This window comes from Neoarius graeffei, chromosome 2 (genome assembly GCF_027579695.1).
Source record: "Neoarius graeffei isolate fNeoGra1 chromosome 2, fNeoGra1.pri, whole genome shotgun sequence".
Lineage (NCBI taxonomy): Eukaryota > Metazoa > Chordata > Actinopteri > Siluriformes > Ariidae > Neoarius > Neoarius graeffei.
Window position 1 is genome coordinate 79,544,909 of NC_083570.1, and position 15,149 is coordinate 79,560,057.

The 15,149-nt window shown below is 39.9% G+C and overlaps 1 protein-coding gene across 1 annotated transcript in view; it reads right to left on the reverse strand.

Moving 5' to 3' along the window:
- Positions 1-15,149, reverse strand: part of man2a2 (mannosidase, alpha, class 2A, member 2) — a 57,944-nt gene that overhangs the window by 13,168 nt on the left and 29,627 nt on the right. The window contains exons 15-22 of the mRNA XM_060915007.1: positions 14,623-14,859; positions 9,963-10,085; positions 7,507-7,621; positions 7,287-7,420; positions 4,377-4,518; positions 4,116-4,249; positions 3,132-3,326; positions 238-348 (exon numbers count right to left, since the gene is read on the reverse strand). Of these exons, the coding sequence (XP_060770990.1) occupies positions 238-348; positions 3,132-3,326; positions 4,116-4,249; positions 4,377-4,518; positions 7,287-7,420; positions 7,507-7,621; positions 9,963-10,085; positions 14,623-14,859 (1,191 nt within the window). The remainder of the gene's footprint in view (positions 1-237; positions 349-3,131; positions 3,327-4,115; positions 4,250-4,376; positions 4,519-7,286; positions 7,421-7,506; positions 7,622-9,962; positions 10,086-14,622; positions 14,860-15,149) is intronic.

The window sequence follows — 15,149 nt, forward strand, 5'->3', positions numbered from 1 at the left end:
TGACGTATGAATGGATAAGCATTTACTTGAAACTCACATATAATGGAAGTCTAAGGCCAGTTCTTTTAAGCCTAATCTCTCCCTCTCTTTCACTCTCTCACACACACACTACAGATTTGGCTGTAAAACCTTGTAACAGTCTTTCTAAATCATAAAATGTTTCCTAGCATAAAGTGTCTTCTCCTCACATTTCTCTTGCACTTTTGAACCAGCTGTGTTTTTCCTGTTGGGACTAACCTTGCCCTGTGTGGTGGTGCAGTTGAATGCAGGATTTTGGAGCTCGAGGCCACAGTCTAGACCCAGTCGATGCAGCAGGAGAGCCGTGTGTGCAGAGGGATAGTTAACATCCTAGAAAAACACCCATAAAATTGCTAACAGACACAAACATCCACAAAATGATATTAAGCTGTGAACTGCCTTATATCATCTAAACAAAATTTGTGACCATTTCAAATGGGAAAATCACAGTTGTTTCATGGATTGAAACAGCTACAGAGCCTAATCTAGGAATTTGAAAATAGGGGACAGATCCCTCACTAGTTGTAGAAACAGGGGACAGAAAATATTAACATGGGTAAAAATATCCCTCATTTGTTCCAGTTAGTGGGGACAGAAAAATAAGTAATACATTGGTAGATATTTTCAAGAGTACATCTATAAACAGAACAGTTTTATTAATCTTTACTTTTAGAATATCATTAACATAATACTAAATTGAACTTTCAACAAGAAAAATTAAACAAATTACTAAAAAAAAAAAACCCTAGCAATCATGTAGAATGTATAAGATTACCAGGACTACAAAAATGCAGAAAAATAGGCTTTACTTATCCAAATGCACCTGTTGGTTCAAAAGTTAAAGTGCAGAGAACCTCACAGCACAACATGAAGTCACCTTAAAATATAATATAATATAAATGCCTCAGCTTTCATGTAAGAAAAAAAAAAAACTATTAATACTAGTACTGTGTGCAGGCAGTCTCTCCTGAAGACTAAATTAAACAATAATTATAAACTAATAAAATAAATGGCTCAGGCTTCAGAAGAAAAAAAAAACAATTTGAACAGAGTCTCACAGTATGATGCTGAAGCTGCCTAAACAATGGAAAATAAAATACCATTTTGGCAAAAATGTTGGCATCCATTAATTTTTAAGTAAAAAAAAAATAAAGTGCACACAGTGCTTCACTGTAAAACATAACACACTTTCAGTAACAGAATTTAAGCCTATTCATACAATGTTGCCAGATACTGCTGACGTTTTCCAGCCTAAATATGTTCAAAACCCACCAAAATGCACTTAAAACCGCCCAATCTGGCAACACTGCGCACATGCTGCTTCTCTTGAACGTATACACGGAAGTAAGGCGGAAGGTAGTTTGTCGACGTCGCCCCAAGACGACGCCAACGATTGGTCAAATTTGCGGGAAAGTTGCGGTGATTGGACAGAATTGCAACACCGCCCTGAATTCAGGGGGATTGGTTGAATTTGCGTTGAAGTTGCAAATCGCGAAATCCTGGAGGCTCTGAATGTTATGTTTGGATGAGACACAACGATATGCCATGTGCTTTTGGGTATTTTTAAAACACTTTACACGATTGGTTGAGATACACTGTCTTCCGGTTCAGTGACCAATGATATAATAGTTCACAAAACTGTTTTACCCGCTAAATAAACCATTCGGAATACTTCGGTCCTTTCCGATAGGTGTGTAAACAACGCTGTATTTACCGCAGTGCTTGCTAGCGGTTGCTGACAAATTGATACGCACAAGATTCAGTAAAACGCGACTACACGCTCTACTTATAAATGCGCGACAAAATGAATAGATACGCGATATCACTCTCGCGCCCAAAAAGTGGATGTGCGACAGACAGATAAAAAACACGTATTATCGCGTATTACGCGCCCTAGATTAGGCTCTGAGCTAGTTATTCAGTAAATGCACAATTTACCTGGTTCTATGGGTGCTGAAATTAATCGTTTCTACGATGTATCGTGATGCAGACCTGGACAATTCTGCATTGATGGCCCATAACTAATTAAAGCCTAAAGACATTGCTTGTTGATTCCGGCCACGGCTTGACACTAAAATTCTACAGTTCAAAATAACTTCCAGGTAGTAGTAATGCCTCATCTGACTGACGTCATTCGTTGCATATGCGCTAGTGCAAAATGGAGGGAGGACAAAAGCAAGAGCGAGTGATTAAAAATGCACCTAGTATTTTAAAAGCAGACATCTGGGCACATTTCGGGTTTTACAAACATATCGGGAAGCACAAACTGGACAAGACATACGCCGTGTGTAAAGCCTGTCACACAAGAATCAAATACGTAGGGAATACCACTAATTTGAGAAACCACGTTTGCCATTTTCACCCTGAGATGCTAATGCCTGCCAAGGAAATAGCGGACCCAGCTCAGCCAAGAACTGATGAGACGCCGTCAACTTTGCCGCCCCACTACGAGAAAGGGAAGCGAATAACCCAATCTGTGGCAGCTTTCATAGCTAAGTATCTCCAGCCTTATTCTGTCATGGAAAACCCTGGGTTTCGCCACCTGTTGAAGACGCTGGAGCTGCGATATAAGCTCCCGTCACGCAGCCACTTGAAAGAAAAGGTTATACCTGCACTCTACCATGAAACCACAGCCCAGGTAATGGGGTCAATGAGCCAAGCTAGTCGAGTAGCAATAACATGTGAGTCTTGGATTTTGGTCACAACAGAGACTTATGTAACAGTAACAGCACATTACGTTAGCGAGGACTGGCAGAGTCTGTCGCATGTGCTGCAAACGAGAAGTACAGTGCACTATATAAACTAAAGTTTGATGCCATTTTAGTATTTACTGTTGTAAATACTCTTGTCTGCTGTGTTCAGACTGATAAACGAGTTTCGTTTGTGACGTTTGCTACATTCAAGAAGTGTCCTTTCTGACAGCAGATAAAAATAAAATAAAATAAGGGAGTTCATATATATATTTGAGTGCTTGTATTCATTGATGAAAACATAGCCATGTGCAGTAATATAGAAAATTGAGGATGCAACACATCGTGATATTGAATTGAATTGTTGACAGGACAATCATAACCGAATGAAATCGTGAGACCAGTGAAGATTCACACCCCTACCTGGCTCTGAATGCTCCTGAGGTTGAGCAGATGAAAATCGCAGGGCAGTGCTGTGGCCAGTGGGGAAAAGGTGCGGAGAGGGGGAATGCCACGTTTCTTTGGAATGACCGGCAGTGCCAGCACTTCATGGTTCAAGATGGCAGAGGTCATGTGACTCAGCAAAGAGGGGAAGCTGACTGGTCCACTGTCAACAGCCTGTAAAAACATGCAGATTACAGTAACCTTACAGCATGCAAAGTATAAGCTCTTTAAAAACTACAGCCAACTAGATCATACCACAGAAACACAGACAATTATAACATTACTAATGTTTGTCTCAGTAGTAGAAAAAGTCTCAATTGTAGCAGTATACTTGCTTTCTGCCACAGTTTATATACAGAAAAACAATAATATAGGAGATTGGAAGTAGCCACAATAATAAAATCACACACAGAACAGAAAGCAGCTAAGGTAATGGACAGGAAAGAAGTGCAACCTATTCACCTAAAGCTATAAACATCACAGCCCCTCTACTGCTTTGGTAACATTACCTCGTTCACGCTGTCTCCTAAAACATGAGCGATGATTTTACTTATCATGTGGCTGACTTTGGCATAAAAGCCCATAGGCTGCATGAAATAAGAAGGAAGTGATTGAGAAAGAAAATGAGAGGAGAGTGATCAGGAGAAAACGATGAGAATGACACAAAATGAGAGCCACTTGCAGCATAAAGAGACACATAAAATACCAGGTACAAGTGAACCACAGAGTCACAAACACGACCATTTACATTTAAATTTCCAGCTCAAACCCACCAGGCGAAACAGCCATCAGATCAGCGTGTGACCGTTTCAGTGGAAACACTCAAGTGCAAAGAATTCAATAAATGAAGCACTAATTTCACCTAAGCATACCCGTCAGCCTGCCTCAGAACAAATGTCCTCACGACAGCTACAGGAACATGAAGAGAGTGCCACCTAATGGCTGAGAACTCATTTCACTCACCCTGCTGTTGCTGGATCTCCTCTCTAACAGGAGCCGGAAGCGGTTAGCTGTCCTCTTGTTATCCTTCAGACCTTGTCCCAGACCCCTGTTATCGTCCTGCATCAGTCTACGGTCCAGAATCACCTCCAGCTGACCTGTGAGGGAAGTGCAAGAGGGACAATGTGAAATCTAGTAGTGAGACATTCAAATTAACACCATTATCCTATACACAGTACAATCTACCGTAAACAAACTCTACATTGAGAAAGCCAGCATACTGACCGCTGGCAAGGCTGCTGACTCCCAGGCCCTGGGCCGTGTACAGGGTCAGGCGGTACTGGCTGTCCTGGATGTAGGCCATGGTGGGCATAGGGTAGAAGTTAGCCTGCAGTGGTATCTTCTGGAAGTACCTGCGTGGCTGGATCTAAGAGGGAACACCCACAAAATTCCATGTCATGGAAGTAGGAATGTATGTAGTTTGAAGACAAATTCATGATGATCTGATGAAATAAAAATCAGGGCTTTGAACCAGAATTTTTTTCCAATTGGTTCGTTCCGAACAGAAACGGAATTTTAACGTTTCCGGTTTTGGGTTCCACCATTAAATAGACGTTCCCGAACCGGTTAGAACAAAAAAATTTCGTTCCCGGAACGGTTAATTACGTTCCCTGTCAGCTGTTTAACAAATGGCTATAAAATTATGTCTCTGTCTCATCCAGCTTAAGCCAAATGTAGGCTAATTTTATTACAACCTTCATTAAATAAGACAAGAAATAATTCAAAACAATTATTATTTCAAATGTTGGCGATTTGGATTCTCAGTATGTCTTCCCATCTACACAAACAGAAAAAGTGCCAAAAATGAAAGATAATTCGTTTAGTGTGTTACCAAAGGCTAGTCAGGCCCTATGCATTGATAGGCTAACAGAGGTTAACGTCATTTAATGTTCGCGAGCCTCTCATTAACGTGGACAAATATATTGATATCGTGTTTGAAATTGACGTTTTTGAATAACGACATACTGCAATATTTACCTCTTATTTAAGATGTGGAGACGTGATAGTAGTCCACCCTCCCGCTCTCTACATTCAGTCAGCGAACATCACACAGGAAGTGAACCCCAGCGGGTCATAGAAACTTGCGCAGGAGAAGAATGACTTTATTTGTAGGCTACGGAAACTTTGAGGAACGAAATAAAAACCGATATTAACCGGTTACCATTATTTTTAAAAAGCGTTTCTGTTCCGGAACATAAAAAATAATAAAGTTTCTGGTTTCGTTTCTGTTCCATGTGAAATAGAAAAAGTTCCTGGTTTTCGTTTTCGTTCCTTGAACCGGATCAAAGCCCTGATAAAAATTGAATCATTATTATCAGGCCACGTAATCGCTCAGGGTTTTTCCTAGCTGTAACGTGTTGTTCAGAAAGTAAAGGGCACAATAATGGGAACATGCATGACTGCACTGTAGGCAAAAGTAAGACAGCTCTAATGCTGCAAAAGCAGATCTAAAACGGGAAAGCTTCCAAAAATTGAAGAAAAGAGAAGGAAAAAAAGTGGTAAAATGTTCATACAAGTTTATTTAGAAAAAAAAGGCCATTTGTTATTACCTTTTTCATTTAAAAAAAAGGAATAATATTCTACTTAATAGGCAATTATATTTTACTCCAACCTTTACAAGTGTGGGTAAATAATTACTGTTGGCTATTAATAAAATGATTTATTTTTTAATTTAACAAAAGGAATGTTCAAGTTGATAAAGAATAGAAAAATAAATGTTGCATTTTTATAATAAAATTTTATTTAATATTTTTTTCCAAAAATGTCATGGGAAAAATCAAAATGTGAACCAAATATCATGAATCGAATCGAGAATTGGGTGAATTGTTACATGCCCAGGGCGGCACGGTGGTGTAGTGGTTAGCGCTGTCGCCTCACAGCAAGAAGGTCCGGGTTCGAGCCCCGTGGCCGGCGAGGGCCTTTCTGTGCGGAGTTTGCATGTTCTCCCCATGTCTGCGTGGGTTTCCTCCGGGTGCTCCGGTTTCCCCCACAGTCCAAAGACATGCAGGTTAGGTTAACTGGTGACTCTAAATTGACCGTAGGTGTGAATGCGAGTGTGAATGGTTGTCTGTGTCTATGTGTCAGCCCTGTGATGACCTGGCGACTTGTCCAGGGTGTACCCCGCCTTTCGCCCGTAGTCAGCTGGGATAGGCTCCAGCTTGCCTACGACCCTGTAGAACAGGATAAAGCGGCTAGAGATAATGAGATGAGAATGAATGTTACATGCCCACATGTCCACTAGCCCTCTTTCACAGACAAGGAGCCCCGTTTAATCTCCAAGTCTTCTACGCATCTGCACCATAAAATGATCACTTCTTGGCTGCTTCTTTTCTAGATGGTCATGCTGATACTGGATTTGAATCAGGAACCAGTCATATCATGGCCATGGAAATAGGATCACTGTTGCCATAACAATAACTCTGGGAGCTTAAGTTATGTGCATGCATGACAATCATAAAATTAAAGTATTGCAATACCAAATCTGTGGACATCAGAGGAGAAAAGGACACATTTATAAAAACTATTGATGGTTGTAATGGTGTGTTCCCTGTGAATATTAAAAAAAATTAAAAATAATTAAAAAATAAATAAATTCTATTAGGAATGTCCGATTATTAATTTGCTATAGAAGCTCAGCCCATAAATCAGTCAAAATGTGGGACAGTTGTTAAAAAGGTTCGTTAGTTCCCTGAACCAGGTCCAACCACTGTGTGGAAAACAAGCCATTGTTAAATCATGGGCTAAAAACGTTTAATAAATTGACCAGTCAGTGAAAAATCTCCTGGGGTTTAAAAACCGCTTATAAGAGTACAATCAGATTGGCTTTTTAATTAAACAAATTTATATGTGTAGGCTTAATACCTTGTTGTTCACTATAAAGTCTACTTATGGAATAATTTCAACTTACAAGGGAGGACAATAAAACTAAACATACTTTATGCTAAAAGGAGGTTTAATTAATGTACGGAATGTGATTAGCCAAAGTTTGCCCAAAATTTATTGGCAAGGTGGAAGGCAGCATTACTTCTATTATTTCAGGGACAGTGAATTTCTTTTGCAGAAGTTGAAGACAATCAGGGGGTAGATGTCTAGTGAACACAGGAGCAACTGAATGCACTTTGAATGAATGCTAACCTGGAAACCATTGAGGTCTGTGTAGAACGTGTCCTCACTCTGGATGTCCGTGACCAAACGCATGGCCAGCTCTTTATTATTCTGGTCCCTGATGTCCACCAAGGTGGTGATGTCCAGAGACAGACCATCTATACCTGAGGGGTGCAAGAGACATGTAAAAAGACATTGAAAAATGCTGGTATGTGCATGCATGTAGGATGAACATTGTGTGTGTGGTTACCTGGTATATTATGTATGCGGACCATTTGCTGGAAGTGCTGGTAGTAAGCAACCACCTCAGAAAAGAGAGGACCCTCTACAACACGTACGGTTGGAGGCTCTTTCGGCACGTATGGCTGAGAGATAGAACAAAATTTTCATACATCATGCAATAAATTGTTTGCCACTTGTGCTTTTGAGTCTACCATTTGAAAGGTCAGAATTTGCATAACTTAAAAAAAAAAATTAAAATACAGAGAGATTACTCAAAAGCAGGAAACACCAGTGCAGACAAATTTAAAGCCAAAAATACCACATTCTCTATTCATTCCTGCATTGAGACTGTCAATGATCTCACACACACAAGCGCACAATCAAATGTCAGCTAGCTATATATGGTGACATAACCACCATACAGTGGTGCTTGAAAGTTTGTGAACCCTTTAGAAATTTATATATTTCTGCATAAATATGACCTAAAACATCATCAGATTTTCACACAAGTCCTAAAAGTAGATAAAGAGAACCCAGTTAAACAAATGAGACAAAAATATTATACTTGGTCATTTATTTACTGAGGAAAATGATCCAATATTACATATCTGTGAGTGGCAAAAGTATGTGAACCTTTGCTTTGAGTATCTGGTGTGACCCCCTTGTGCAGCAATAACTGCAACTAAACGTTTCCAGTAACTGTTGATCAGTCCTGCACACCGGCTTGGAGGAATTTTAGCCCATTCCTCCACACAGAACAGCTTCAACTCTGGGATGTTGGTGGGTTTCCTCACATGAACTGCTCGCTTCAGGTCCTTCCACAACATTTCCATTGGATTAAGGTCAGGACTTTGACTTGGCCATTCCAAAACATTAACTTTATTCTTCTTTAACCATTCTTTGGTAGAATGACTTGTGTGCTTAGGGTCGTTGTCTTGCTGCATGACCCACCTTCTCTTGAGATTCAGTTCATGGACAGATGTCCTGACATTTTCCTTTAGAATTCGCTGGTATAATTTAGAATTCATTGTTCCATCAATGATGGCAAGCCATCCTGGTCCAGATACAGCAAAACAGGCCCAAACCATGATACTACCACCACCATGTCTCACAGACAGGATAAGGTACTTATGCTGGAATGCAGTGTTTTCCTTTCTCCAAACATAATGCTTCTCATTTAAACCAAAAAATTCTGTTTTGGTCTCATCCATCCACAAAACATTTTTCCAATAGCCTTCTGGCTTGTCCATGTGATCTTTAGCAAACTGCAGACGAGCAGAAATGTTCTTTTTGGAGAGCAGTGGCTTTCTCCTTGCAACCCTACCATGCACACTATTGTTGTTCAGTGTTCTCCTGATGGTGGACTCATGAACATTAACATTAGCCAATGTGAGAGAGGCCTTCAGTTGCTTAGAAGTTACCCTGGGGTCCTTTGTGACCTCACTGACTATTACACGCCTTGCTCTTGGAGTGATCTTTGTTGGTCGACCACTCCTGGGGAGGGTAACAATGGTCTTGAATTTCCTCCATTTGTACACAATCTGTCTGACTGGGGATTAGTGGAGTCCAAACTCTTTAGAGATGGTTTTGTAACCTTTTCCAGCCTGATGAGCATCAACAACGCTTTTTCTGAGGTCCTCAGAAATCTCCTTTGTTCGTGCCATGATACACTTCCACAAACGTGTTGTGAAGATCAGACTTTGATAGATCCCTGTTCTTTAAATAAAACAGGGTGCCCACTCACACCTGATTGTCATCCCATTGATTGAAAACACCTGACTCTAATTTCACCTTTAAATGAACTGCTAATCTTAGAGGTTCACATACTTTTGCTGCTCACAAATATGTAATATTGGATCATTTTCCTCAATAAATAAATGACCAAGTGTAATATTTTTGTCTCATTTGTTTAACTGGGTTCTCTTGATCTACTTTTTGGACTTGTGTGAAAATCTGATGTTGTTTTAGGTCATATTTATGCAGAAATATAGAAAATTCTAAAGGGTTCACAAACTTTCAAGCACCACTGTATACCCTCATTTTCACAGTTTCTGCCCAAAGTTCTCCAAAATTAGCAACCTATTTGTAGCGGTTTCCTTGAACTGAATTAGATAGCTTTGAAAGTGAAAGTATCTATATTTCTTATTCATTGAAAGGATTATACAGCTTGGGAAACTCCGCCACTGACAGAATGAGGCATGTCTGTTTTCTTTCAGCAAAAACTGCACATTAATTAACCAGCACACATCTAAATTGAGGACTTTGCAACTTTGAGGTGGGAGGCAAAGTTCTCATGGTCCAGAATGCTTGCTGCTGAACCTGTGCTTCTTTGCTTGCCTGTCTCTTAAATTTAAAAAAACAAAAAAAACAAACAAACAAACAAAAAAAAACAGTAGACAAGCAATCGTCACCTCTAATGTAAACAGTCCTTTATTCTAGCCTCCTAAGCTCTGTAATAAATCAATTCTTAGTAAGACTGATTACCATGGCAATGCCATCCGGTAAGAAGAGGTATGCTCCGCTCTTGTCCTTGGAAGCCCGTGTTCCGTAGACGAGGAACTGGATTTGTACCCTCACCTCCCGAGGGTCATCTTTACGCCGGATACTCTGATATACACAGAGCAAAGACCAGACACAAACAAGAGGAGGGGGGGAGGGGGGGAATCATATTTCATCAATAATTTCATTTTGCCTACAATCCCATATTTTCACAGCTTATTGATTTTATTCAGTTGCTGTGAAGCAGGAACACACGCAGTACTAGTAATCTGAAGCGATTACTTAGATACCCTTAGGCTACGTTCACACTGCAGGCTGAAGTGACTCAAATCCGATCTTTTCGCCCATATGTGACCTGTATCCGATCTTTTATTGACAATATGAACGACACAGATCCGATTTTTTCAAATCCGACCCAGGCCGTTTGGATATGTGGTCCTAATTCCGATTCCTATCCGCTCTTTTCATATGCGACTTCAGTCTGAACCGCCAGGTCGCATTCATCCGACTTACACGTCATCAACAAGCCACAAACGTCACTATTCTGCGCTGAAGTAGGCGGCGGGTCTCTCAAAAAAAGTTACAACAACATGGCGCATATGACATCAATGCGAGGGACGCTTCGGGCTGTGAAGGTTCTGAATCTTCTCAATGGAAGGACGCAGAGGTTAGGGAGCTGATTTCCATTTGGGGGGATGCAGCTATTCAAGCTAGATTGGATGGGTCATACCGCAACCGGGCGGTTTTACTTCCGTAAACACTGGCCATGCTCACTGCGTGTGACGTCGTCGTATCCTGCAATGCGCATGCGGAACACTTTTAGGTCGCTTTTCGTTCATACTGAGGATCACATACAAGTCGCATATATTTGTTAATGTGAACGACCTCACAAAAAAAATCGGAATTGAGCCTTAAGCCTTGCAGTGTGAACGTAGCGTTAGAGACACAGATGTCTGAAAGCAGAAGCTGAAGTATAAATGTGTTTCATAAAATAGGACAACTAGGTTACCAACACACTCACATGACCCAGTAATACTTATGATCTTACAAAACAAAGACAAACCAAAGATAAAACTTGCGTTATAGTGGCAGAAAGGCCTTAAATCACCAAAGCAGAGAAGTGAAATGCAAAAAACACACAACCATCCTGTGTATGTACGTTGTAGTAATCCATTACCAAAACTGAGTAACTCGACAAACAAGGACATTGTCACTGGTGCAAAGTACTACTGCTGTATAGATTCCCTGACTGTAGTCAAGCACAAACACGTGGCCTGAATATTTCTAGATAAGACAGGTTACCACATCCTTTTTCAAACATGGAAGTTGTCCTGCTTTTAACAGTCGAGTTGTAATTTAAATGCTTGCAGGCTAGAAAGATGCATGCAAAAATAGACCCCAAATGTGAATTTTCCACTCACTACAAATGAGCGAGTTTTAAAGCCAGAGCTATGCGAGACATGGCGTCTAAAAAGAGAAATCATACCAGTTCAGGGCTCATATTCACAAAGAATCTTAAAGTATTTAACTCTTGACAAATATTAATATTAAGCCAATCCATTTATCATCAAAGAGTAATTTTCAAAGTAGTTTAATACGAAAACAGGTCCGTATTAAACCTTGGAAAAGGTGGTCAAAGAGGACTCCTAAATAACCAAGACTGAATCCCAAATAATCCTAAACAGCTGCTGCCAGAAATTTACCACAGCAGTCAAGTTCATATCTTTGATAATCTTAATGATGACATGAGCTTTTTAAAAAAAAATAAAATAAAAAAAGTATTACATTTACTAAAGGAGTACTTCAAAAGACAGTTTAAAGGACCGTCAGAATACCTATTGCACAAGTAATGCAGTAAAGCTCAAAAGCTACATCTAGATCAAAACACTCCACTACTTAATCACGAGAAGTGCAGCAAAGAACTGCAAACTTTATCCCCAAGCCATATTTTACATTAAATAATATTTGCCTTCTCCATACTACAAGTGACAAATCAGCAGGAATATATCATAGCTACTAATGATCTAATGATACCATTTTTCAGAACTGAATGTCAACAGCTCTTGCAATTTTATATTATATATGGACATGTGTGTTTTGCTGGAAAATACACCACTTGTATTTTTTTTTTTTTTTTTTTTTTAATGCGAGCTACATCCGAGACATGGAGAACCAAAACTGTGACAAATCTCTGTCACTTGTGAGGAAATCAATGAATTATTTTGATAAATGTGGGTACTTTGTTTGTGAATATGTCTATATTCACAAAATACTGGGAGGAAGGGGCTTGAGGGGGAATCTGGATGTTCTCAGGATGGGGCTTGCCGCTCCGTGTTATTTATTATTATTAATTGTTATTTTGGTTGTTATTTGTACTATCATCATCATCATCAATTAGTATACTGATGTTATTTTAGTGGTTATTTTTATTAGTAGTAGTAGTAGTAGTATTGATGTGGGCGGCATGGTGGTGTAGTGGTTAGCGCTGTCGCCTCACAGCAAGAAGGTCCGGGTTCAAGCCCCGTGGCCGGCGAGGACCTTTCTGTGCGGAGTTTGCATGTTCTCCCCGTGTCCGCGTGAGTTTCCTCCGGGTGCTCCGGTTTCCCCCACAGTCCAAAGACATGCAGGTTAGGTTAACTGGTGACTCTAAATTGACTGTAGGTGTGAATGTGAGTGTGAATGGTTGTCTGTGTCTATGTGTCAGCCCTGTGATGACCTGGCGACTTGTCCAGGGTGTACCCCGCCTTTCGCCCGTAGTCAGCTGGGATAGGCTCCAGCTTGCCTGAGACCCTGTAGAACAGGATAAAGCGGCTACAGATAATGAGATGAGATTTACTGATGTGTTGTTTTGTTGTTATTTTTATTAGTAGTATCATACGGATATTCACATGAAATAATAATTGGTATCATACAAGATCATCGGGAAATAGAGTGTGGGGGTAGGAGTTAATACGTTTTTACTTCTTCCTACTCCTTTTCGAACATGTTTAAGTTCATTTTAATTATTATTATTAGTCAATTAGTTGAAATAAAGATTTCAATTTCTATATAATAAAAAGAATATCACACTTTAGCTTGAAGGCATGAAGTTTATCTTCTCCAGTTGAAAAACTTGCATTTTCCCATACGCAGGGGTGATAGCGTTCCGGCGCCGCACCGGATTTCCGGCGTACCGCGGCGCCGGAAAAAAAAAAAAAAAAAATCTAGTTCGCCCATTATCCTGTGTCATTCTGAGATGCGCAGATAGACAGTAAAGGGAATTCGGAATTCCCTTTACTGTCTATCTGCGCATCTCAGAATGACACAGGATAATGGGCGAACTAGATTTTTTTTTTTCCGGCGCCGCGGTACGCCGGAAATCCGGCGCGGCGCCGGAATGCTATCACCCCTGCATACGAAATTCATGCTGATCCCGCTGACTGGATGCACGTTGTCAAAATGGCAAACCAGGTCGAAATTAATTTTTTTTTTATTAAATTGCACATTTTTGTGGATGTGTCCATACAATTTAAAAAAATATATGGTCACGCGAAGATATGAAGTTTATCTTTTCATGTTGAAAATATTTTCAACATGAAAAGATAAACTTCATATCTTCACGCAACCATGCAATATCCTCTCTCTCATATTACATATAAAATGTTTGTTTGGTTTTTTAAATGAGGTGAACTCATGAAATGAAGTACGTTGTATATTATCATACTAATACATACATACTGTAACTCGATACTCTAAAATGTACAATAAAATACAAATCCTGTCATTAATATACACGTGTTGCCTATGCTGACCATTTGCCAAAAATGTTTTGGTTTTTTTTTTTTTACATGAAAATGTTTAGATGTCCGTTTTCATGTATGAAATCAGCCATTTAATTTTCCATTTCATTTGTCTATCACAGTGACATTTTATATGGCTGTGCGTTTGGATTTCCTTCATTAGTTTACCTTGCAGACTGCTACAGCACTAGCTAATCACTGTCAATGTCCCTTGATGAAGCATGCCATTATCTGCAGCAAAAGGGTCAAAGCTGACCTTCTTTTTCAGTTAAGAAAACCCTCAGTAAAAAAATAAATAAATAAAATTTTAAATTCCTTTGAAACTTTTAAACAGTGTTAAAATAGGAGTGTGTATGGCCCCAGAATTATTTGTCGTTTCCCCCCCAAAACTGAAAAGATCCGACTACTTCTGGTACTTGTATACACTTCCTGGCAACTTTAATAGGAACACATGTCCACATGCTCACTCATAAAATTATCCAAATCAGCCAATGACGTGGCAGCAGCCAAATGCATAAACTCATACAGACACAGGTCAAGAGCTTCAGTTAATGTTCACATCAAATATCAGAATGGGGGAAAATGTGATGTGAGCTCAGTAAGCGTGACACCAACTTCCACGTAGTTGGTGACGTATGGCTGGTCCAGTAGGGGTACAGGTGTTCCAATTAAAGTGGACAGCAAGTTTACATTCTCAAGGAAAAACTTGTATCCTAAGCATTTAAATTTATAGCAGTCTGCAATATAACCTAAGCACTCCAAGTTAAGATCTGGCATTAAACTAAGGTCTATAGCATCATTTTTATACCAGTGTTAACACTGTACTAGACATTTATGACTCTAGCCTCACTGGATTGCTGGCTCACCTCCAACAGGCCTGTGGTGCCAGAGAAGCCCAACGTGAGCAACTGTGTCTGTATGTAGAAGGGCTGAGAGTCAGCTGCCTGAGAGCGTACAGGAAGGGGATCCAAACTATGCACGCTCTGACTCCGCCCTGGAACCCTCAGCAGTGTATCAGAGCGCAAGGTCATGGGGGAGTCAACTGAGTCATACAGATGAAATACAGCCAATCCCAGCGCAGGGAGGCGGGCCATGAAGGAAGCCTAGAAACAACAGGAACACAGAACAGCAGAAGACAATCAGACAAGTCTGAATATCTCGAGTCACACATGCTCACGTAAATCGTTCAAGTTGAGGAGTTTCTGTTAAATACATTTATTTAAAAGTTTTTGCAATTATTTAAATATATGATTTTTAAATTGTTTAAAATATAATCATTAAAACAATTAAACAGCAGCCAGAGGTAAAGTTGGTTTTAGTTCATTTCGAAAAGCAGCACAAAGTAAGACTCATACTACTACTTTAACTGAAGTTGCAATAATCCCAATCTCGT